At 34.4% G+C, this 25,564-nt stretch overlaps 1 protein-coding gene across 1 annotated transcript in view; it reads right to left on the bottom strand.

Moving 5' to 3' along the window:
- Positions 1–13,642: 13,642 nt before the first annotated feature.
- LOC147079571 (uncharacterized) overlaps positions 13,643–25,564 on the bottom strand; it is a 50,658-nt gene continuing 38,736 nt past the window's right edge. Inside the window, exons 3-5 of the mRNA XM_085961030.1 lie at positions 17,516–17,782; positions 14,619–15,142; positions 13,643–13,825 (exon numbers count right to left, since the gene is read on the bottom strand). Coding sequence (XP_085817156.1) covers positions 13,643–13,825; positions 14,619–15,142; positions 17,516–17,782 — 974 coding nt within the window. The remainder of the gene's footprint in view (positions 13,826–14,618; positions 15,143–17,515; positions 17,783–25,564) is intronic.

The following is a 25,564-nucleotide window of genomic DNA, read 5'->3' on the forward strand; positions in this document are numbered from 1 at the left end:
TTTCTTTAATAGTAAAAAAAAGTCGCCGGCGCTATTCTCTTACGATAATATTATTTAAAGTTATGTGGTTATACGATACAATTTTTAAATGTGTATCAATACTCGACATCTCCATAATTCGTATGGATGTATTAAAATATACAATAAAACACTAAATATACAGATTATTGTTACCGCGTACATACTGCCTTTATTTTAAGCGATAAGGGGGCCCCACCAAAGATCCTAGCCTGGGGGCCTGCTTCACGATGTGGGGCTCATGATATAGGTACATACATACACTACAATATTAGTCCCTATAATGTTGAATATAGGTAGGTACCTACTGATTAACGACAATTTTACATTATTCTATAGGAATCGTGTTTAGCGACTCGAGTTACACCTTCCGTCATATTTTATCTTATATAATTATTGATACTTCTTCTTCTTCTTCCACCCTGTCACGTCCCAACATTGGGGCATAGGGCAAGCACAAGTTGGCGCCACTTCCCTCGGTCCATCGCCAACTCCTGCGCCTCCCGCCATGTTAAACCTGCAGCACATAGGTCGCTTTTGTAGCACCGCTGCAGGGTGAGGGAGGGACGGCCACGGCGACGGAACCCTTGAGGCTGTGCCACAAGGGTACGAAGTGCCGCACTCTTTGGCGGCATCCGGAATATGTGTCCCAGCCACGTAAATCGTCTATTCGTGATAACTTCAATCACCCAAGGCTGTTGTGTCTGCTCACGAACTCGGGTGTTTGTAACGCGGTCGTACCAATGTACTCCTAAGATTCGGCGGAGACATCGATTCTCAAAGCTCAAAAGCCGATAATTAATGATACACCATTGGCAATTTAAAATCCTATAATTACGTTGTTTGGTGATGATGCATGATGGCTTGAAACTTTTCTTAGAAGTATGTATGGCCTAATGGCCCTTATGGTGGAGAAGATTCAAAAGAAATCTTGAGGATTCTTTGTTTGAAGCTGTGTGGATACCATCCATGGCTTTATCCGATTGATTTATCTTAAGTATGCTTACATAATTACTGTACTGCAGAACTAATCTGCAATTGCTAATAATGATTGGGCAGGAAATAACTGTGTTCAACCAAATCGCTTCGGATATTGCTATATTCCACCTGCGTGAGAACGAGTTTATGTAAACGGTTTATAAATTCTTAGTTTTATAACTTCTTAAATAATTAAATGGCCTAGTTAGCTCTATCGGTGTACAGATATGTACTGTATACATGTTGTATTTACTCGTCTCTGTATAGGTACTTACTATTTTTTCTAATAATTACTGCATCTATTTCTTTATTTTTTAAACACTATTTTAAAACTATTTCTTTGATTTTTTTAAATATTCTGTGCTTGTCTTGAATCTATAATCTGTAAAATTTGCTATATGTAAATTAATTTTTAATTTAAATTTTTATGGTATGTTGATATATTGTTTATGTGATATGTTGTTTTTTAAGTCTAATTATTAATTAACAAACTGAACTATCCCAAATGAGACAGTAATATTAGTTATAAGCAGTGATGAGTGGTGGTAGAAGTATTATGCCTGCTGATTATGGGTGGTAGATAAAGTAAGAATAAAGAATAATACAATTTTTGACCGTATCCTTTGTTGAGACGAGGTTCTTTCGCCTGCGGCGCTGAAAATCCTTGCCCACTTGCTCAATATACATCCACGTAAGAAGTTCAAAGTTTATTGTTGCATTTATACATCCAAAGTACGTACGTATCTAACAAAAAAAATCAAGCATACTTTTTTTTTGGAAAATTATAGAGCGTTCCTGTTCGTGAAATTTTCCATTTCGAGCACTGCAACTGGGGAGAAAGAGAGAGCAATGACGCCAATGACAGTTGAGTGTATCACGTGTATTATGCTATCTCGCTCGCGCGCATTTAATGTCAATAGTGTTGAAAGTTTACCAACTAGCGAGTCGCGATGATCTCATCGTATGCGCTCGAACAAGTTTCTTGGAACAGGTTTATTGGGCCACACGTACTGAGTATGGGTAGTTTCATGCCGAGATTTGAGTACACAAACTGGTGACAGTATTTCCAACTCACCTCTAGATCCTGTTGGTAACGTTTCGATATATCATCCATTTCGACACTTTGTAGTTACGCCACTGAGTCCACAAGTCAAATAAAAATAAATATGCCAGATAAATAAAATTTACGGGTAAATAACTTAATCCCAACTTTTAGCAGTAAAGCCTTTTGTTGTACGCATATACTGCAAAATGCACTCTATTAAAATACTTACAAAAAAGACAAATAATAGAAAAACTGACATAATAATATGTAGGGAGACTCAATTCGAAATTTGAATGGTTAGACCAGATAATAGTTGGCATCAATAATACCTATGTAGAGCAGTGACGTCCTGCATCAGTCTTTGCGAACCCCTTAATAGCATTTAACACTTGTTAAAGAATATGTTAATTTTAATATTTACGCCTGTGTCATAACATGTACCTACCTATTAAAATTTGTCATGTAAACGCAACGCGAATTCAATATTGCTCTTGTGGGAGGACATTCAGGATGCTTTGTACATACTTCTTGGGTTTAATGGCGTATCCCATATTAAGTCATAAACCATAACTGCCGTCAAAGTCTTGGTCTATGGTGACTGGATTTCGCATTTCTATCTTATTAATCCGTTCTGTGGATAAAACACTAAACATTAAACGAACACGTTATCAGAGTGGGATAAGGGGAAACAATGTTGTAAATACATCAACGCGGATTTTCAATACGCACCCTTAAAGCAATCTAGGAATTCAGTTTACAAGCATATTCATCTGTATATCTTTGCGAAAGATTGCAATTTGTGTGTAAGCCTAGATGTCTGTAAGCAGTGTCTTTTACGAGAGTAACTATAGTAAAACACCATATTTTCTACCACAAGATCTGAGTCTACAACCCTCACAGCGTCCAAGTAGGTATATCGCCGATTTTACGAGTATGTTAGACATTTATTTTTCCAATGCTGACTTTAAATACTTATAAGTTGACGTTTATTTGAATCTAACCAACGGAATTCCAACTCGTGACCGATCAATCAGAATATAAGAGAATTATATTCTCTGCTAGCATAATTGGCGGTGTTTGGTTAGCTGTCGATAGTAAAAATAAGTACCTACACAATATTATGAAAGTGTCCAAAAATCTTTTAGTTAAGTTTTACATACCTAATAGATATTATAAAATTAGGTAGGTACCGAATATTAAAAAAAAAAAAAAAAAAACTAACTGTCGGGTACGTTAATATTTTGGAGGACGTCACTGAACGATTGAAAGGGGCATGATGCATAATGTTATTGTACCTATGATAGTATGGTTTTATATAAAACTTCCATTGGCGTACCTACATTATGTGTATTGGTACTGTTCGGTTATCAGGAATACAGCGGAAAACACATTTTAAAAATAGCCGATAAACTGGATTATTTGTTAGGTTAACCTAACCAAACCTAACCTAACCTAACCCAACCTAACCTAAACTAACCCAAACTAACAAATAATCCAGTATATCGGGTATTTTCAAAATGTGTTTTCCGCTGTATTCCTGATAACCGAACAGTACCGGTATATTTTATTCGTACTTAGGATAAGTATTGTTTGTCGAATATTTATTTGAAATCACTATATTATTATAACTGTGGAAATAATACTTTTAATTTTTTTTAGTTTTTTATACTATATTCGATCCTAAGAAGAATATATTATGGACAACCTCCACGGAGTGAATATGTTAATAGATTTTTGTTTTTACGAGAAATGGATGTTAGCCACTTGCTTAACCTGATAGGTTCGTATATATCATAGATTGAAAAACGACATAGACCAGGGATTCGAACCCGAGACCCACACATTATAAGCCTGACGGCTCATACGCAAGACATTTTCCTTGGCAGTGGTAAAAGAAATGATTGTGGGATTAGGTACGAATTTTATGGAATTCAGATAATTTTCATACATTCTTGGATGGTTTTTCCACATAGTAATAATATAATAATGAATACTCGTTAATAATTTGAAAATACTAATAAGTATGTAATTTTTTTTAAATAATGGTAATTTATTACTTACCCTACGAGTACGTCAATGTGTATTAAATTTGAAAGAATCAAAAAAGCATGTCCCTGAATAGCGATATATGTGTCTCTTTTTAATGCATTCGGGTGCTGTTTGAGCGACTAGTCACACACTATCACCTGCCTACTTAATCCTCCATTTCGAACTATTCGGAGTTAGCAAATTATTACATCTCTGGTAATCTCCAACTCCGAAACTCTTATTGTTAACTTTTGGTAAATACCCTATGGATGCTTTGTGTATTCTGATTTCTATAAACGATTCTATTCCACAGGGCAATTCAGATGTAAATTCCGAAATTTTACTATTTTTATAATGTGGACACATTTACGGCACTATAACCCTAGGCGGGTATTGGCCTCCTCCGAAAACTTCATCATTCCTGGACGACACTTTCCAGTAACTTTGTTTGAGTATTTTTAAATCCCCTGTGGCGCAGTCTAGCCATTTCACTTTCGGCCGTCCAAGTCTCCTTTTGCCCTCAGGGGATACGTACATAGCCCATCTTGCTGGTAACTCCTCCGGCATTATATGCATGTCATCTGTATTTCCATATGTAGACACAATCCAATAGAAGAACTTATAGCCAAAATGGTGAGTGCTTATATATGACACTACAAAACCAACCTACCTAACTATTTGGGTGAACGAACCAAGAAGAGAAAATAACTAGAAAAATTTAGTCACCCAGTGTTACCCAAGAGGTAGCTGGTAGAGGATGTCTGATAGATAAACAGTCCTATGTATCAACCAAAAGAACTTTAGGCTTGTTTACTTACCACTGTATTGCAGGCGCTCCATTGATGAGCTAAAATCTGATGACAATAAGTCGTCCGATTTGCATATGGCATATGCTCTGCCACTGACCAATAGACTATCAACGACCGAGTAAAAAAGTCAAGCTTTGACACATACGATTCCGATAATCCTGAAATATTTTGTTATTTACGTGTAGATATTCATAAAATAAAGGAGTGAATACAACACAAATTTAATGTTTTATTTTAATAATTTCATAAATTCAAATTTAAAAAATAATGCTAAATCTTTCATTACCTAATATTTAAATTAAAAAATTGATCAATATAAAAATTCAGAGCAATTACAGGTTGTTTTCGGTACAATTATTAATAATTTCGTTACGTCAAATCGAACTGACGTAGTAGCTGGCAGATTAATTCTAGCAACTCAACGAATAAAATATCAAACATGTTTGAAATCCAACGAACCTGGTCCGAGGACTTCAAAATCCGCAGAATTGTTGTGATCCATGCGAAAAAAAGTCCGAAGACTGTAAATCGCCTGACTTGAGTGCCAATAGAGCAGGGCGGATCGGATAGTCACTTCAAGCTTTTGTCCAGCGGTTGTCTATTCGCGCAGCGTCGTGTCCAGTCCATTGTCAGTTTGCCAACCTCTTTATATAATTATATATTATACAGATCATGACCCCCACAAAGAGGGAGCTGACAGGGCTCTAGCCTGGGGGCCCGGGCTCACGAAGGGCCCGGCGTGGCGAATCGACCAGATAAGTGATTTAAACACACATTACAAATTCCCTCAAATAGTAAAAAAAGTCGCTATTTATCGTCAATATTATTATTATTATTTAAAATTATGTGGTTGTACGATATAATTTTTAACTGTGTATCGATACTTGACATCTCCATAATTCAAATAGATGAATTCAAATATACAAAAAACACTAAAACACATTAATTTTACCGCGTACACCATTTTTTGGAAAACGCTACTGTAGAGCGTCACACTGCCTTTATCTTTAGCGATAGGTAGGGGGCCCGTCAAAGATCCTAGCCTGGGGGCCCGCTTCAGGCTGTGGGGGCCATGATACAGATATATTGTGTACTTACATTATTTTGTCGTATAATATATAAGCTAAGTATATAAATAATAATATTCTTCATAAAAATATTATTGTATGCTGTAGCTACGAGGGTGGGTCAATAATTCCTTAGAAAAAAGCATTAAAACAGTTTTGATTTTTGTATTTTTTTTTATTTCTCAACATAATCTCCTTGGAGCTCAATACACTTGGTTAGACGTTTCTCAATTTTTTTTAAACCGTCAGAAAAATAAGTTTTCGGAAGGTCCTCAAAATAAGCATTTGTCCGATCGATGACTTCTTCATTTGAAAAAAAACGTTGTCCACTTAGCCATTTTTTTAAGTTTGGGAAAAGGAAAAAGTCACTGGGGGCTAAATCTGGCGAATACGGTGGGTGGTCGACCAATTCGAACTTCAATTCTTCAATTTTAGCCATTGATCGTAAACATGTGTGAACACGGGCATTGTCGTGATGAAAGAGGATTTTTTTCCTGTTTAAATGAGGCCGTTTTTCTTCAATTTTGTTTTTTAGCTGGTCCAATAAAGATGCATAATAATCCCCTGTTATTGTTTTTCCTTTTTCCAAATAGTCAACGAAAATAATTTCACGTGCATCCCAAAATACAGTAGCCATAACCTTACCAGCTGATTTTACGGTTTTCGCCTTCTTTGGACATGGTTTGCCTTCGCAATCCACTGCTTTGACTGTTCTTTCGTCTCGGGAGTATAGTGGTGTATCCATGTTTCATCTACAGTCACAAAGCGACGAAAAAATTTATCCGGATTGCGTTGCATGAGCGACAACAGGGTTTTAGAGGCCACCACCCTATTGCGTTTATTGTCGACTGTGAGCAAACGCGGCACCCATCTTGCAGAAATATTTTTCATGCCCAATTTGTCATGTAAAATAGAAATGACGCTACCTTTTGAGATCCCTGTAACCTCAATTATCTCACTCAACTTTAATCTTCGGTCACTTAACACCATATCGTGGATTTTATTGATCATTTCTGGTGTAGTCACCTCTACAGGACGTCCTGAGCGTGGTTCATCCTTTGTTGATGTACGACCACGTTTAAATTCATTTAACCAGTTATAAATAGTTGCAAGTGAAGGAGCAGATATGCCGTGAACTAAATCCAACTCATTTTTTATTTCCTTTGCTGTTAACCCTTTTATATTAAAATGTTTAATAACAGCTCTAAACTCAATTTTCTCCATTTTCCACAAGCAAATTTTTTTTTTAAATGTACGAGAAACACACAACAACCCGACCAATCTGATTGAAACTTCGCAGCATACTGAATCGGTAGTGCCGCTGCATGAAAACAAACCGCTTACAGTACTAGTCGCGCCACCTGTCGGCTTTTCTAAGGACTTATTGACCCACCCTCGTATTTTCAAAATAAATGAAAACAATAATATTTTAACATTCATCTGAATTACCCTGTTTTATATTACTAGGTATATTAAGTACTTCCAAATGTGGACAAATTGCTTTGTTGGTTTTATATAGTCTGTAAAATGTAAATTTGTTCATGATGTGGGTCACTGTATAAAAAAGTAGCTATTCAAATGTAATGTTATTTACACCATTTTTACTAACATTGCATATAGTCCGTGTACAGAAACTTGTAAGTATGCAGTTCGCCGTATCACATTTCACCGTGATATGTTGTATCGTAAATATATGGCCGTATATTAAAGACCGTCCAACCTCTTTGGGTCGTATAGCACTGACATAAAATTCATGTCTAAATAAAACACGGTTCTTGTCGGTTTAGACTTTACAGGAAGCCAGCAGCAAACAAATGTTAAAATAGCCGATATACTGGATTATTTATTAGGTTAGGTTTTCATTCTTGCATTCATGAATTTTGGCAAAATCAGTTATAAAAATTGAATTAATGTTCATATTGAATCTAATATAATCTAGTATACAGTCATCTCTTTCCGATAAGAAAGCTCACGGCGAACTATGCCACGGTGAAATGTTTTACGTACAATTTATATGTAACCCATATAGCCACCATGCCGAAGATGTTGTAGTGTTTTATTTGAGAATTTTTCGTTAGCCATTGAAAGACTAAAGAAGACCCTCAATAAGATAGATCGAACCGAGTGGAGGAATTTGATCGATGCGCCCACGATTTACCTCGAAGTGTAACGCTAAGAAAGAAGAAGAAAGTTTGTTAGCCAACTATATAGGTACTAATTATTAACCCTCGTTGTGGGTGACACCCAGCGGCGGGCTTCCTTTACGCAAATAACGCAATCGATTCGTCATAAGATATAAAAGGGGGCTCGAAACAGTCTAAACCTGTCATACAAATAATAAATACTTAAATTAAAATCGTAAACTTTAAAAAAGCATATCAAAATCCTTCTAAATAGTAACATCAACAGAGCCCACAATATCACCGCTCTAACAGATACGTACTACCTACTGTACCTACTTGAACAGAAAAAAGGTACTGTTCGGTTATCAGGAATACAGCGGAAAACACATTTTGAAAATACCCGATATATATAGAATATAGATACTTTGATTTTATATGTGGTAAGGGTAAAGATTTCATGCTATTTTACACAATAAATAGTCAGCGATATTGATTTTTGCAAATAGCTATATTTTCATTTTATTTTATAATAAATATAGGTAATATACTTAACATTTTTGTGAATTGATACAATATAATTTTAGTACCAATAATTGTATTTAAAAAAATATCTTGAGTACTAAAAATAAAACGTTATATATAATACATAATATTATCTCTACCTCATACATATATGCACAGAATATCTAAAGTTATATAAAAAATATATCCAGTGATTCAGGCTCATGTATTAAGTAAACAAGTCTGTTAATATAACATCCACTGAGATTGAGGGTATGTTCGGTTTTGTACTAAAATTGGCGATTTACCTTTTAGCATAATATATTTTTTAGAAATATAATTCAACTAAACATTTCATTATTCAATTTTAAGACTTAATAAATTATACATTAAATACGTTACTACTAGTATAAATATAGTTTGTGGTAATCGATTTGATGTTTTTTATGATCTTGCAATTTTATTGGTACCAAGGTACTTACTTACAAAAATTAACAATTGTTTATTATCGTCAGTCTATGTAGCAGTAGCGAAAGTTGCAGGTAGGCTGTTAAGATCCGCCATAAATAGTGCACACTTTGTTAGTCATACATATTTGTTTTTATTAAGCTAAGACTACAATTATTTACAGAATGATGGTGTTGGTTAGTTTTTAATAATTACAAGATAAAAAGAACTTTTTATATACAAGGTTTTTAAATTTTCTGTTGAATCATATAAACTTGACTTGGCAAATTAAACGAACAAAAAAATTTGTACTTGATAGAAATAACACTGAAATGTCATTTTGACATTCATAACGCACGTATATGTTATTTAATAATTTAGTTGCTAGGACCCCCTAGCAACCAATAATGGTATCGAAATAACTTTTCATACAAAACAGAATTAACTAAAAATTAATTCAATTCTACTTAAAAATGGCTAAATTGGCATCGTGTTCTGATATATTCTAAAAGTTTAAAATGTCTAGCTAGTCAGGAAGTTAGTTAAAAATCGATTGCAAGATTTGTACCGGACAAATAAGTATACGACCTAAGAAAAACGTTGTAAAAATCAATTAAACCCTGCCACCAAACCATAATAATTTTGGTATATCTACTTTTGGCGATATGACATAATTGTGCACACTTTTTCATTCACACCCGTTTTCGTTTTCATTTGTTTTCGTTGGAGAATACATATTACACATACTGCCTAAACCAAATTATAATACATAGAAAAAAATATTATTTTATCTATAAAATATCCAAAGTTATGTATGATTAAATTGCATAATTTTAGATATTTTATGGATGAGTATTTTCTTGACTATTATTTATTATGGCTTGATTTCGCAGGGTTTAATTGAATTTTAAAAACTAACCAACAGCGTCTGTAAATTTTAGTCTTATTTCAATGAAAACGAATACCTACGTATGATTGACAAAGATTAGTGTGCACTATTTATGGTTGATTTTAACAGCCTACCTCCGCCATTCGCCACTGCAGTATCTAGTAAAACCCATAAATCACATTATGTTTTAAAAAAATATTTTTACTAAATATAATATCGGAAGTCTATGTAGGTACCTAGGTACTTCTTGGTCTGTGTAATATTCGCACACTCGTAACGCAACCCATCGTTTCAACATCAATGATAAATTTCAAGAGCTCCTACATACCAGAAATCATTTTCATTTTGTAAATAGAGATGGGTTCTTAGGTAATTATTTTTTTTACATTTCCTATATTATCATAATATATAATTTAAAAATAAACTTAGACAGTTTTTACGGTCGTTGTTTTGGATTTGTGAGATTTGCCAGGTAAAACGACGTTCAAATTTAAAGAATTTTCAGCCTGAGCAATTAATTGACATTTAATTTGATTTAAAAATATTGTATTGACTTGTACCCAAATTCATTCTTGGAATATTATTTATTATATTACATTTTAGCCCCAGTTTAATTATGACTTGAGTGTGTGGGTATATTATAGTAATGGAAGGGTTGCTAAAGGCTGTAAGACAAATTTTAGTGAAAATTTATTTGTTATTTTTGGGGTCAGACAACTAGAGTTATTAGTCACGTAATACCTTATTACGTGACGAATTATTTTTAATATGTTAGGCAGGTAGTTAATGAAAATAAATTTGATAGCAAATCCAATTTATGTCAAATCATTTATGTCCTGTAAAGTTGTAAATTATCTCTTACGGCTTAGTACATTTTTTCACGTTGCATTTATATAGGTGTGTAGGTAGGTATTGTCAAAACAAGGTAAAAATAATGTACCTAGTAATAATGTAGAAACACGAATATAATGATACCTATAATTAATGTTATTAACTATTATAATATAAAGTTATGTAAGTAACTCAACTGGACATATTATATTTTAATGTCCGTTACTTAATATTTTTTCTTGAAAACCATTTTTCACTGAAAGATTATAAATGACCGACAAGAGAGACAACAACTGTACCCACTAAAATTTCCATCGAAACTCTGGGAGGTGTAATATACATTTTTTCTTTTCATTATATGATATTATTTTAAATCATACTGGCGGTTGAAATCCCGAGAATCCGCTTGATTTCTTGAAATTCAAATTAAAATTTATTAATTTACATAATATAGTGAAAACTTCACCAATTAAAAATTCAAGGCGTACAAAATATGACATGAAAAACAAGAAATAAAAGGAGTATTAGAAAAAGAGTATAAAGAGTAAATACAAAAGTCCCGAAAATTGATCCCAATATCCTGGGACTGAAAGTGTCAGAATTCCGGCACTGGAGGATTAGTCTTAAAATTATGTTTGTTTTTATCAACTCTAAAGAAACACGGATGGTTTAATTTTAAGTCGTTTACGACTATATAAAAGTACGACTATACCTATCAGTTAAATACCATTATTTTCAGTACTTTAATGTCATTACAGTATAAGAGGCAATATGCATAGTTATCAAACAAGAAGATGTTACTTACATTACGTCATTACTTACATTTTTTTATTAGTATAGGTTTATTATTATTACCTATGGGTATAAACCACATTATTTTTATATACAATTTCACTTTACATAAACATTCTAACTAAACCAATGTCTATAATCACGTTATCTATGGATCGGATATTTTGTCTGGGATTGCAATATCTAATTCTCATCTCTTCATTATCAGGTTTCAAACGCCCTGACAATATGTACGGCGATAAAATATATTTATCTATTTGATTTAGAAATATCTCGCAAATTATTAAACTCCTATAAGCCGTTTGGATTTTGGGCAAGTTTATTATATAAATATTAAAATATATACATTATTTAACAGAAAGTAAAATATTACCTCCCAAGCTTCTTACAGTGTATGTATCTATATATATTTCGCCTTAAGTGGAAATGTCAGGAAAAACTCTACCTGGTATTTTAAATCGTAGTTAGGTACTGTGGATATAAAAATACCTACTTTAGTTTTTATGAATTCTGCATGGGGTCCCAAAAACTAAAATATTCCTACCACGTTTAGTTTATTTAAATTGACCATTTATGTTAATAGATAGGTAGGTATATCTATCTACTTTTACAAAAATAAAATGAATTTTTTTTTTGTTGCAATAGGTACTTACATAAAATAATATATGTTTTAATAAATTGTCATACTCATTAAGTATAAACAGCGCTCGAAATGGATCATTTTCCGAAAATATTAACATAGTTTTTTTAATCTATAAGTAGATATATTTTATAAAAATAGATGTAATATTGCCTATCTACCTCAGATGATCAAATTAATTTTTGCACGAGACGAAACGATAATTTTGGGGATTTCGTGAACCGGAACGGCGCACCGGTGCGCTACGAGCCCTGGTTATAATCATAATTATGTTACCTATCATTAGTTGCTACATCTGACATTAAGCAGTAGGTACATACATCAATACGTAGTATCTAAGTACTTTTAGGTACCTACCTATTGAGTGATAAATTTAAATAATTAATTATACGTACCCACAGCGTTGCCAAAATAAATAACTATTCTTTCAATCAACCAGTTTTGTCACAATAGTGGCTCTACCATTTTTTATTGATTACAAAAAAATAAAGTTGTTTGTACCAATTTGATATAGTGAGAATACATTAGGTACTACTGAACTATAATTTATTTTGAATAATACCAGAACCAGACCAAGGAACTGGTATTTTTCACCCCCACCCACTTTCATAATTCAAAACTGTGAAGATGAAAATAGTAAGTATATTTAATGTTATTTATTTATATACTTACAACAAATATTTTATAACAGCTTTTCACTATATAGCACCAGCAAATGTAGTGATTATTTAGTACCTAATTTCAAAGATAGGTACGCACGACGTCGCCAGTCTATTAAATTTGGTCGTTCTCGACGCGTTCATCGTAGATAGTTTTTAATCCATTTCAGTAGGTTCATTAATAATTGACTTTTCTCATAACTCATTCGCATCATGAGAAAGTTATGCATTTATTATAAATTATAACATACATAATATTATTATCTGTAAACTGAGGCACCTAAAATCGGGAAGCCTGGAGAAAACTGACCCCACCTTATATGGCCTCATATCACTGCTTTTTTATGACTTCCACAATAATATATAAGAATAAGACTCTTGTCTTATATACGTAGGTATAATATTAAACATTCATAATAGGTAGGTATACATACTGGAATTGTATATTTATATTTAATCCTATTTAAAATATATTACCAAAATCTACAGTTAATGGGTAAATACATACTTAATATATTTTATAACTAGTTTAATGAACAGGGCACAAGAAAATAAATAATCTATAATTAAGTACTGGCGAGTACTTCCAAAAAAATATTTTTAAAGTTAATGGACAGAATATACAATAATATACATACAAGTAATGAACCCTGTCCGCCCCCTACAAACGCACCGTTTTTTACCATTTTTTTCTCTAGTTGTCAGGCACTTTCAATGGGTTGGCGGTTGTCTAATAAAATGTAAAGTAACCCCCATGTATATGTAAGTAAATTGATTTGAATTCAAAAAATAAAAATAAATCATTAATTACATATTTAGGATTCATCTTGGATGTTCGTATACATGTCACTAATGATTCTTTCTATTGGAATATTTCCTATCGTCTTTCTGAAGAAGAGATCTTCGATGCTGATAGTGGATACCAACTTCAGCGAAGGTAGCAGCATCATGATGGTTCCGAATCGAAGTGGTTTTGTAGGATGCGCCATCGTTGTATACTGAAACAAGGGAAAAATGTGAAAATCAATAACTACGTTGAAATTACATAATATTGTTTGAGACTTAAAGGATTTTTTTATTTATTTAAATTAGTATGATGTTACGAGTGTAAGTTTACGTAGGTACCTATCAATATTCATTGCTAAATAAACAACTCGGCTTATAATGACGTGGGTCCCAGAGGCTCGAATCCTGGGTCTATCAAAAACACATATTATTTTTAAATTTGTGTTTGGAGTCAGAGTATGAACTTAATAGGTTGAGCATGTGTCTAACACCCATTTCTCGTAAGAAAAAATCTGTTAATACAACCTCCACTCTATGGAGGCCTCTCACGATCGAACATGGTGAAGTAAGTAAGTAAATAAAGAAATAGTGATTAGAACAGTCAGATATTTTTTTCTGCGTCGACTAAAAAATACGATTTTATTACAATCCGCTTTACCTTTCGGGTCCAGACTACAGTCGTAGGTATATTTCGTCGAAAATACGATTTACTTTTCGGGCTCAGGCTCCAGTACCTATTCTTCTGCAACATCTTCTTAGCTACGTGAAGGAAGCGCTGTTGTCGGCTAAATGGGAGGAGCTTGTTAGTTTATAATGTAAGTGCGGTGAAAAATGGGAGGAGCATGTTAGTTCACAGTTTTAACACGTAGCCAAAAAGATGTTGTCTGATATGGTGTCCTCTCGGCGACATTTGGTAGCATTGATTTTCCATAAATTTGTATTTTTGTTGTTGTTAATATTTATGTATTTGAAACCTTTCATTGAGAAAATATTGTGTAGGCATACCTTGTTGAGACCTATATGAGCATGCTGCTGAAGGGCAGCTACTGTTTGTGGATCACTTAGGCCTCTGGCAGCTCCAGCGGTCGGTTGGAACAGAGCAATAGCCCTCAAACAAGCCATTTCGTTAAGGTCCAGTTGTGCTCGTGCAACCGACTCCACAACGTCGCAGAAGGCCAGTGCTTCCATAGAGTGATTATGCATCACCAGTGGCGGCAGCAGAGGAACTGCTCCAAGGATAAAAAGATCCCGCCAGGATTCGGCCAGGAGGATTATTTTATCAGGCAGAGGTAACGCGGTGAATGCGCCAACTTTCTTCGCCCAGCGCACGTTCATGAAGAGAAGTCTCGCCGCGGCTTCACATGCTGCCTCTTCGGCTATAGCTGGCTGAGGGATCAGTCCGATTGATGGTATGACTTGGCACGCGGTAGGAGTAGTTGTTTCGATTTGAGATCCATGAGGTTCCTTCATGAACAGACTCATTTGGCGACGCAATGTTGAATTCCGAGGACCACGTTCGTGCTGCACGGCTAAAATAATAATAGTCACTCTTCAGTTATAGTGTGTGGTAGGTACATGAACTTACAGTTTACATGCCCAACACAAGACGCCCTAAATCTCCGTTCAATGGTTGTTATAATTTATAATATAGGTATACATATATTTTAATTAAATCGAACGGGAATCTAAGCACTTTTAATTGTGATAAGCGCAATAATTAAGTAGGCTTGAAAGACCTTCAATAAATTTGATTATGTTTCAATTTGAACGTTTTATTTTAAAATAATAATCATATTACAACCAAATTAGTAGATACTAATGCGAGTAAGAGAAAAAATTTAAAGAGAAAAAATTAATAAAGCATCACATGAAATATCATTATATCTTATTTAAACCTTGACCTGGCTCCACATACCTTTGATAAAATCAATAATAATATTCTCGATAGGTGATATTATCGATACATTACATAGAGACGGAGAATATCAGAAAATCTAAGAGCAGAACCAATCGCATTATAATGTAAACAACGCACATGCAAAAAAATAGGGGTGACACATAAGACCACTTAATTAGCAATTACATAATTCAATATTTTCATACAGATGTCGAATAATAAAGCTACATAGTAACCGTCTTTTAGTTTAATTTAACACATTCTCTGCAATCGGCTTATAGTGTCGTGGGTCCCAGGTTCGAATCCTGGGTCTTGCAAGTACACATAATATTGTTTTTCAATTTGTGTAAGAGTCAGAGAATGGACTTAATAGGTTGAGCTAGTGGCTGACATCCATTTCTCGTAAAAAAAAATCTGTTAATACAAACCTCCATTCTTTGGAGGCCCATACGATCTTATTAGGATCGGACATGGTCGGGAAAAAATCGAGAGTTTTCTGCTGCATTTTAAAATTAGCAACATAGTAAAATAATATAATAGACATCTATAATGACAACGCCGCAGGCAAAATATATACTTGTGTTCAAACGTGACCGTAATGCGAGCGAATTTAAAACTGCAGTTGAATACATTTTATTGATCTTAAATTGATTTTAAATAATCAATAAGTACGTATGTAGGTATCTAAAAATATTTTTTTTAATTAAAAAAATTAAATAATAATTTAGGAACTTTAATATTAATAGATAATTTAAAACTATATACAATGTGCGGTTTATGGAAATCAAATGTTTATTAAGGTACCTACATCGTATTTTATAAATATGTTTTATCATTAAAATGTAGGTAATGTTTTAGTTATTTAGAAGGTGAAACGAATTTTGAAAAATTCAGTTTTAATGGATTGTTTTCTAATATACATTTTCATTATTAATTTGAGCTTTGGTATTGTGACCGCATCAAAGCTTGATTATTTTTTTAATGAAAAAAATGTTTTTTTTTTCAAAATCATTTCACCACCTTCTAAGATAGTCGTAAAGTGGGTCCCCATGCCAGGATTTATGGCGGGCCCCCTACCTATCGCTAAGGTTAAGGGCAGTGTGATTTTTTACAGCAGTGTTCCCCAAATTGTTTCCACGGAACCCCAGGGTTAATGGTACCTATTCCGTGTATTTTTACCGATTTTTAAATAAATCCACTTGATTTTATGAAGCACTGATCGCGACCACATTTTGTAGTACCCAAGTAACATGGAACCGTTCGCCATATATTCGCCAGGAAGCACACAAAATAATTATAAAACAAAATTCTACGCGTGAATCATCATTTAATTATATCAATCATCATAATATCACATCAAATTACATCGCAGACACATATTTTTAAATGTTAATAATTATTTAGGAAAATAGCGCCGCAGGCGACTTATTTCACTATTAGAGAAAATTTGCGGCGTGCTTTTCTCATTTAACTGGTAGGTTTGCCACGCCGGACCCCCTCTAAGCCCGGGCCCCCAGGCTAGAGCCCTGTCAGCCCCCCTTGTGGGGGCCATGAGTTACTTATCAAACAACGTTTTAAGGATAAAAATATTCATAACAATCGTACATAGACAATTATCTCGACTGGGATATGGTCATAAATCAAAACTGCCGGCAATGTTGCAACTGATGAAATTAATGAAAAAGCAGCTTCTGGACATGGGCCAACGCGACAATTTGTCTACCTGTGCCCCATGTCAAATGAAATTTGTTCACGCGACAAGCAGATGTTTTGTTGTACCATAAATGTTGCACCGACGCTGTGTGCGGTAATATATTTTATTTCAACCTAAATACTAATAATATCTCGCTGTTTGACACATTTTTTAAATTATCTCACATTATCGTTTGGTCTTTACCTTGATATTGACAATTCATTCGCTAATGTCGCTAATATAACTATTCTTAGTATAATAATAATATAATCCAGAGAATCGGAGAAATCAAGACTGAGGTGAATTAATTACCTTCTTTATTCATTCCCGCGTCGATGCACTTAGTCAACCTGCAAGCCCTGCATTGGTTTCTGTGCGCCTTGTCGACGAGGCAGGTGCCAGTAATCTTGCTCTTGCACGCATATTGTCTGCTTCGCCGTATGCTGCGCTTGAAGAACCCGGCGCAGCCATCGCACGCGAAAATGCCGTAATGCTTTCCCGAAGAATGGTCTCGGCATACTTTGCAAGGGATGTCGTACAATATGCGACCTGAAAACGGAAATATTGAAATGAAGAAAGCTTAACATTTTCGCATGTGTCAAGTTAGTCAAAGTAGTATATTAGTTTAGTGGTAGATGAAGGTAGAAGAGAGTTCAATACTAGTATACAATAATACTAGATGACAGCGTGAGATTATAATCGCGAGTAATGGTGAGATCAATGTGATTGATTATATCTGTACCTCAGAGGCAGACGGATGCAACTCCGTTTTTGGGGAAAATGAGTTTTTTTAAGAATCGTCATGCTAAAGGCTTTATCTATTAGTGGCAGAGAGATGAAAGTCCTAGTCCAAGATATGCATAGAATAAAGATGCAAGTGCCATACCTACCTTAGAGGCAGAAGGATGCAAATCCAATAATACACTAAGATAAAATTCTCTCAAACCGTCTGCAATATGTAATAGACGAGAACCAGCCAGGAGAACGAGCTTTAGAGGAGGATACAGCACTATGGACCATATTATCTAAGTCATCAGAGAAATCAGAGCGGTAACAGGAAAACAATCTGCCGCTATCCATGGGTTTTATAGACTATGAGAAAGCGTTCGATTCCATAAAGAAATTTTCAATACTCGATGCACTCAGAAATCGAGGAACCCCGGGCGCTATATAAATATTTTCAATAATATATACAGTAGCGCAACAACAACTCCATAAACCATCGCGCATTTGCTATCAGCAAAGGAGTCCGGCAAGGTGATACAATCTCACCTAAACTATTTAGAGCTACATTTGAAGACTTATTTAGACAACTTGACTGGAATGACACGGGTCCCCATAAATGGAGAATACGTGAGTCATCTACGCTTTGCCGATAACAATAAATAGTAGTTTGCAAGACTCAGAAGGCCTCCAAAGCAGAATGCAGTAACTCGCTGGTGTAAGCAACAAAGTAGGCTTGAAAATAAATGTATCAAAGAATAAAGTCATGTTAAACTGCTTTGCGGGCCAAGAAGAGATCCTCATCAATGGCATTCAGCTCGAACAGGTGAAAAACTACATCTATCTGGCACAATAAGTGTCTAAGGATGAATATATATTTGATGAAATTGTTCGCAGAGTAAAGCTAGGCTGGAGTGCTTTTGGCCGCCTGAATAATTTCTTCGAAAATGCCTAAAGTGCAAAGTGTTCAACCAGTGTGTACTTCCCGTAACCACATGCGTGTGAAACATTGAGCCTAAGTAAAAGAGAGATCCAGAAACTTAGAGTAGCACAACGTGGTATGGAAAGGTGCATGCTGGGCATAACGCAAAAGGACAAAAAAAAGAATGAGTGGATAAGGGAACAGACAAGGATTAATGATGTGATAGAGTTTGCTAAAACCTCAAATGGAAATGGGCTGGAACATGGCTCGAAGAAAGGACAATCGTTGGACAAATTTAGTCATCCAGTGGTATATCCAAGAGGTAAAAAACATCCGCAAGGTAGACCTAGAGGCCGCTGGATCGATGAAATGATAAAGTTCTGCGGAAAAACTTGGCAACGCAACGCACAGGAACGAGAGAAGTGGAATCAGCTTGGAGATTAGCGAGGCCTTCATCCAGCAGTGAATAGATTCAGGCTGGTGAGGATGATGATGACATAATAAAAATTTAAAAAAAAATGTTATATTTATACCTATATTTTTTTTTTAACTTATAAATTGTTTTATTTTGGCTAGGTAAATAAGATGCAAATCCACATTAACAAAATATCTTTAGAGGCAGAAGGATGCAAATCCACACTACTATTTTTATTTTATTTTTATTAGATATAAAATTGTATTATATTTATTCCTTTCTTACATATTCCAGAAGTACTTTAATTGAATTAGAATAAAAAAAATAATGATCATTATATGTATATTTTCTTAGAAGTTATGAGTATTCGTTTAAAATAAAAATTGTTTTTTGGCTCTCCTGAACAATTGGGTATTTGGATTTGCATCCGTCTGCCTCTGAGGTACAGATATTAATACATTGGACGCTAAAGACGCACCTAGCGCGTAACGATTGGGTGGCCATTCGATATAATTAGCATGCTATTTAAATGTGGTGATTAAAAAGTAATTATCTAGTCAGCAGTCAATGTGTTAATGAACTGAGAGACTTAATTCGAGTGGAATGACGGTTGACTATGTCGAGTGAAGGACTCGTGAAAATAGTAGTACGTCTCGTGACGGACTCGATGAGTGAGTGAGGATTCATGTACTGTCCTTCCAATTTATACAAATGTATTACATATATTACAAGAGATATTGCCACAATTAACAAATCATAACAGACACTACTGATCAAGTTATGGTTGAGGAAATGCTGACGATCATTATCGTTCTATTGTTTTGTTTTGACAAAAAAACATGCATATTAAAGTGTGTCACCCATTTAATGCTGAGTGGTATGATTGCTACACTAGTATGCATAAGTCGATAACCAAAGAATATAGACGAATACATAACAATTGGTGATATTGGTTTCAAATTAGTTTACCTCCATTCATTACAATATTATAATCCATTTTGGTTCTCATTCCCGAATCAATTCATCAGAAAATTTTAAATTGGCTTCGAACAAGTCATAAAATTATTAAAATATGAAAAAAATCTTAATAATGATATCACAAATTGAACTCGAAATGTTGCCCAAATCATAACAAAATGTAATAGGTAGGTATACCTAACACCAAATAGGGTCTGTAACCTAACCACCACCACATTTATTTGTTATTTACCAAATATATTGTTAAATTTTTCATATGCTAATGTACGTGTAGGTATAGTATGTTTACTTTGTAAAAAATAGCCTATTTATGAAATCGAAAAACAACAATAGCAACAAATAAAATAATTACAACATAAAAAGAACTTTTTATATAAGTACAACGTTTTAAATTTTCTGTTGAATCATATAAACTTGACTTGACTAGCTTAAAGAATAATAGAATACTGAAATGTCATATTGACATTTCATTTTGATTTCCATAGTAACGAACGTATATGTTAATAATTTAGTTGCTAGGACAATCCGCTTAGCAACCAATAATGGTGTCGAAATAACTTTTCATACAAAACAAACTTAACTGAAAATGAATTCAATTCTACTTAAAGATGGCTAAAAGTATTTTTAAAAAATGCATTGGCATCGTGTTCTGATATATTCTAAAAGTTTCAAATGTCTAGCTAGTCGGGAAGTTAGTTAAAAATCGATTGCAAGATTTGTACCGGACAAAGAACCACCGGGAAAATAAGAATACGAGCTAAGAAAAACGTTGTAAAATAGTTGGAGTTTATGATTTTTATTTATTTTTTTTATCGTGTGGGGCGTTAGGCATAAAGCCCATTGACGCAGCGAGTGCGGCGCTCGCGCAAAATTTCTACAAGTGGCGCGTAAATCATCAAAAATACAACGTAATCAAATATGCCAGCGCCCACTGGACTTCACGATGCCTTGCGCCCCGCGTGCCGCATGAGTCACCGTTTTTCGCTTCTCGGCGATACGATTTAATGAAAATACAAAGAAGTCCATTCATTGAACACGGCTACCAAAATTACGCTGCTTGAGGCCTCGTCGATCGACGGGCGAAAAGCAATTATTTAATTACAGAGAAGTCATTGTTTAATTTTATTGAGTGTTCAGTTTATCGCTGGTTGAATAATGTCGTCGTAAATATTAATGACAAGCCCCGAAATAATATAATATTTTTATTGCTTTGTTATGAGAGGCGCTGTAATACAAATTATTTTGTGCTGCTTGGGCCGCTTATTACATAGGTGAAGGGTAATGCGCGGGAAGAGACGTGTGATTATGGTTATGAATAAACACTGCATACGTGGACTTCGCCCGCTCGTCGCGTTCTATGTGCACCATCGCTTAGGCCTCTACGTCCCTATGTATGTATTAAGCCTGTCAGTTATATTCATCAGTCGCAATTTTTATATTTTTCGACGATCTTTAAACATGGGATTTTATTAATAATTATGTATTTCGTGATTATCTCAAATGGTGAAATATCAAGGTAACCGACTATTAAACTAATAGCTTCAATTAGTGGCATGATTAATTAACGGGATTCGCCACTTTATTTTGCTGCTTTGACATGTTCTTGTGGCGAAGAAATTCTGTATGCAAACCACATCTTCTGAGAATATATTGAATAATTATGTACCTATAGAAAAGAAGAATTGCTCAGACCAGTCCAACCAGAGGTTGGGCCCATCCGATATGATCGCCACAAACGCCAATTTTATTGCTGTAAATTTTTTCGACATCATGAAGATCTCTTCAATTAGATCGTCCAACAGCTTTGTATTACTAGCTTTTGTTTTATATTTTATTATTATTAATTGTATGTTTTCCGTGCTCCTCTCTCACCCCTATCCTATGGGCACTCGTAACTTAAAAGCATGTCAACTCAGTCAAAGCATACGTAAGTGTTAGGTGACCTCAGTCTTAGCCGGCACTCACAACTAAACTCGCCTCGTCTGCCATACAGCCATAAATCAAACATTATAGGAACGTCGCTCCGATGTTGCATATTATAAAGAGCGCGCACATCTACCTAGCGACAGTCGCGCGTAACTAGAGAATCCAATCCCGAGCCAAAATTCTGATCCCGGGATTTCGGGATTACAATTTGACAATCCCGGGATCCCGGGACTGGTCCCGGGATTGGCATTTTTTCCATTGTTAATATAAAATTTTTATATTTACAAATAACATTGATAAAATCGGTCAAAAATAAATCTAGTATAATGTATACTATTTAAGACATTTATTGTTAACATTGTATACGTTCAATCTTGGAAATACACAAGTTTAACGGAGTAAATAATATTGTAATTTATGTAATAATAATGAATTTAATAGGAGATTGCTGTTTCTGATAGTAAAGACTTAATGAATGGATTAGCGAGATTTAAAATAGTAAACCAAAATAATCATGGCGTACTTATGGCCTTTCCGCTTCATAAATCTAATAAGTCAGACACATATTAAACTGCCGTAAAACGTATGATATCATGGTGGAATTACTTTGTGAAAAGTGCGAAGCATTGTTTTTTTGAAGCATTTTTAATAATTCATCTGAAAAAATAAAATGAATCGGCAACCTACACATGGGTATAAATCAAACTTCATTCAAACTCAGTTTATTTCTAATGTAGTTATTTTTTATTAAAAGTATTTTTTATATTTTCGCTTTTATTTAATTTTCCATAAAAATTGATAAAAAAATCAATCCCGAAATCCCGGGATTATGTTTATCAATCCCGGGATTCATAGGTATCGAAAATAGCTCGAGATCCCGAGATCCCGGGATTCGGGATCCCGGTATCTCTTATATCTTCGATGTATCTATAGTCTAAGCGCGTAACCTTTCGAAACGTATATATTTTCCGGCGAGCCGGTACAGGAATTCCCAATTCGTAGGTGTGCCTATACGTTCTGGCGTCTTCGATTCACAGCCCGAGACGCATGCGATTTGTTGCAAGCAGCACTAGATGTTATTTTCAAACTAAAAAGTCGCATTCGACCAATGTGCAGATGTCCATTTGGCAAAGTGTGTTTTGTGAAAAACGATGACGTCACATCGACGTATTCGACACGTTGCAGACGAGACGAATTATGATGTGCGAGCCGGCTAAGTGTTAGGTAACCCCAGTCATAGGCTCCTGGCACATTCACAAGCATAACAACTGATGATGCTTGATGCTTCACACCGATCGTAGGACCTCATAACACGCTTGCCGACCGGGTGTAGTGAGGTGTGGATGGTAGATGTTTTCCGGATGGGTATGTGCGTTGTCTTGACGAAAACATGTAAGCATCTTCCAAGCATGATTAAACCATGACTGGACAGACGTCAGAAGGCCAAGGGCTTATTCCATGAGTTTTACCACTATAGCAGTCTCAAATATATACCGTGGAACCTCTCATAACGAGCAATTCGCATAAAGATCAAAACAAATTGTAAAAAATGGCTCCCTTTTTCGACAATTTTCGACAAAAAGCGACATTTTGCATAACGAGTGACGCGGAAGAGCTTATGGAGTTGAATCGTATTTCACAGCAAGAGGTTGTGGAGAAGAGTTTGTCAGTGGAGGAGGAGGAGGTAGCAAAGCAACAATCTTCTGGTGCAATAAGAGAATTGCTGAAAGCATTGGAAACTCGTCGGGAAAGCATCGTATATTGAGAATATATTGTATCTTATATTGAGGATATATCGATGGCTATGCGCGCTACAAATGTAGGTATTCAATGATAATGCTGTGTCATATTTTCACCAAATTCTGAAGCGTCGGCAAAAAAATGTCTCTACACAGCTTCATAGTAAAAATGAATTATGTAGTTATTGTCATAAATTCATAAATAATAATAGTAGATATCTAATTTTCTTTAAATAAACGTTACAAATAGAAAAAATGAGAATTTTTTGGCATGGAACTTATTATCGTATTTTACATTAATTTGTATGGGAAAATTTGTTTCACATTACGAGTGGGATTCTGAAGCGAATTATGCTCGTTATAAGAGGTTCCAGTGTAATGTATTAATTATCACAGCGTTCCTTAGTGTAAGTATGTATAAAAGCGATGTACAGTTTAAAATCAGATACAATATTTGATTGTATTCAACAGGCATACGTATTTACTTGTAAGTTGTAAGTATGAGTGAAATAGGCGTAGTACATATAATATTAAATTATTTCTTATTGATAACCATTTACTTTGCGCTTTTCATCGTTATCGCTAATTTGTGCGTGGGGATGAACAAAGCACATTGAAATAATATGTAGGCACATGCACGTTGTGTTTACTCAGAGTTACTGTACCCCTCAGCATGCAATGAGCAATGCTGTTGTATTACCAACATAATACAGCAGCCAATCTTGTGCACATTACAATTTTATTTTATTCATAGATCCGAGTTACGTAACAAAAATGTAAACTTCCCCAAAATAAAGTACAAATTCAAGAGGAACATAAAAAAATCACAGGTTGAAATGAAGACATTTTTATTGTTCATACTCACGAACAATAATTTCGTGTAACTAATTCATGATCAGGTCCGAATTTACCATTGGGTTAAATGGGCCCCAGAATTGATAAGGGTCACGGAACCCGAAACATAAATTGAAATAGTGTTGTTTATATATCCCCAATTACATGGTCAAACCCCTACAATCAAAACGCGAATAAGATAATATAATAAATATTGGAGGAGTTTCGTGTTGCATTTCATTTATTCTTTTTACGTTTTAAACGTTATAAAAATTACAATTATCCGCAAGCAAATATAATATGAAAAATAAACATTTTGTTTTAAAACATATTTCAATAATAATGTATTTTGGGGGTCCCAATAAGTATTACATGAATCCAGACATGTTCATGATAAAATTGAATTAAAACGCCAATAAAATTTAAAAAAAAATACAATTCTACACCGACGGAAAATTTTATCCAGACGATATATTTTAAAACCAATGTTTTTTTACATCGTTTAATTTCCTTTATGGTTGCTATTATATTATTAAATTTTATTTGTGACTGATGAAACAAAAAAAAAACAAAGCATGGAAGATGAAAAAAAATAATTGATGTTTAAGAAAAAATTAACTACATAAAGGACGGCACTTTGCCTAGGTATGTCACTGGGTAGATGAATCTAGTTTGATTCCAAGATTTGAAGAACTGCCAGTGATGTCCCTAGGAAAAGTGACGCCCATAAGCCGTCCTCTTTCATTTTTAGCTTCAAATTATCTGCAAATTCATTAAGCACCTTGGTACTTTCCTATTTTATTGTCTTCAGCTATCTTAAAAAG

The sequence above is a fragment of the Rhyacophila brunnea genome, unplaced genomic scaffold, assembly GCF_057557595.1.
Source record: "Rhyacophila brunnea isolate RB1 unplaced genomic scaffold, BYU_Rbru_1.0 scaffold_1, whole genome shotgun sequence".
NCBI lineage: Eukaryota > Metazoa > Arthropoda > Insecta > Trichoptera > Rhyacophilidae > Rhyacophila > Rhyacophila brunnea.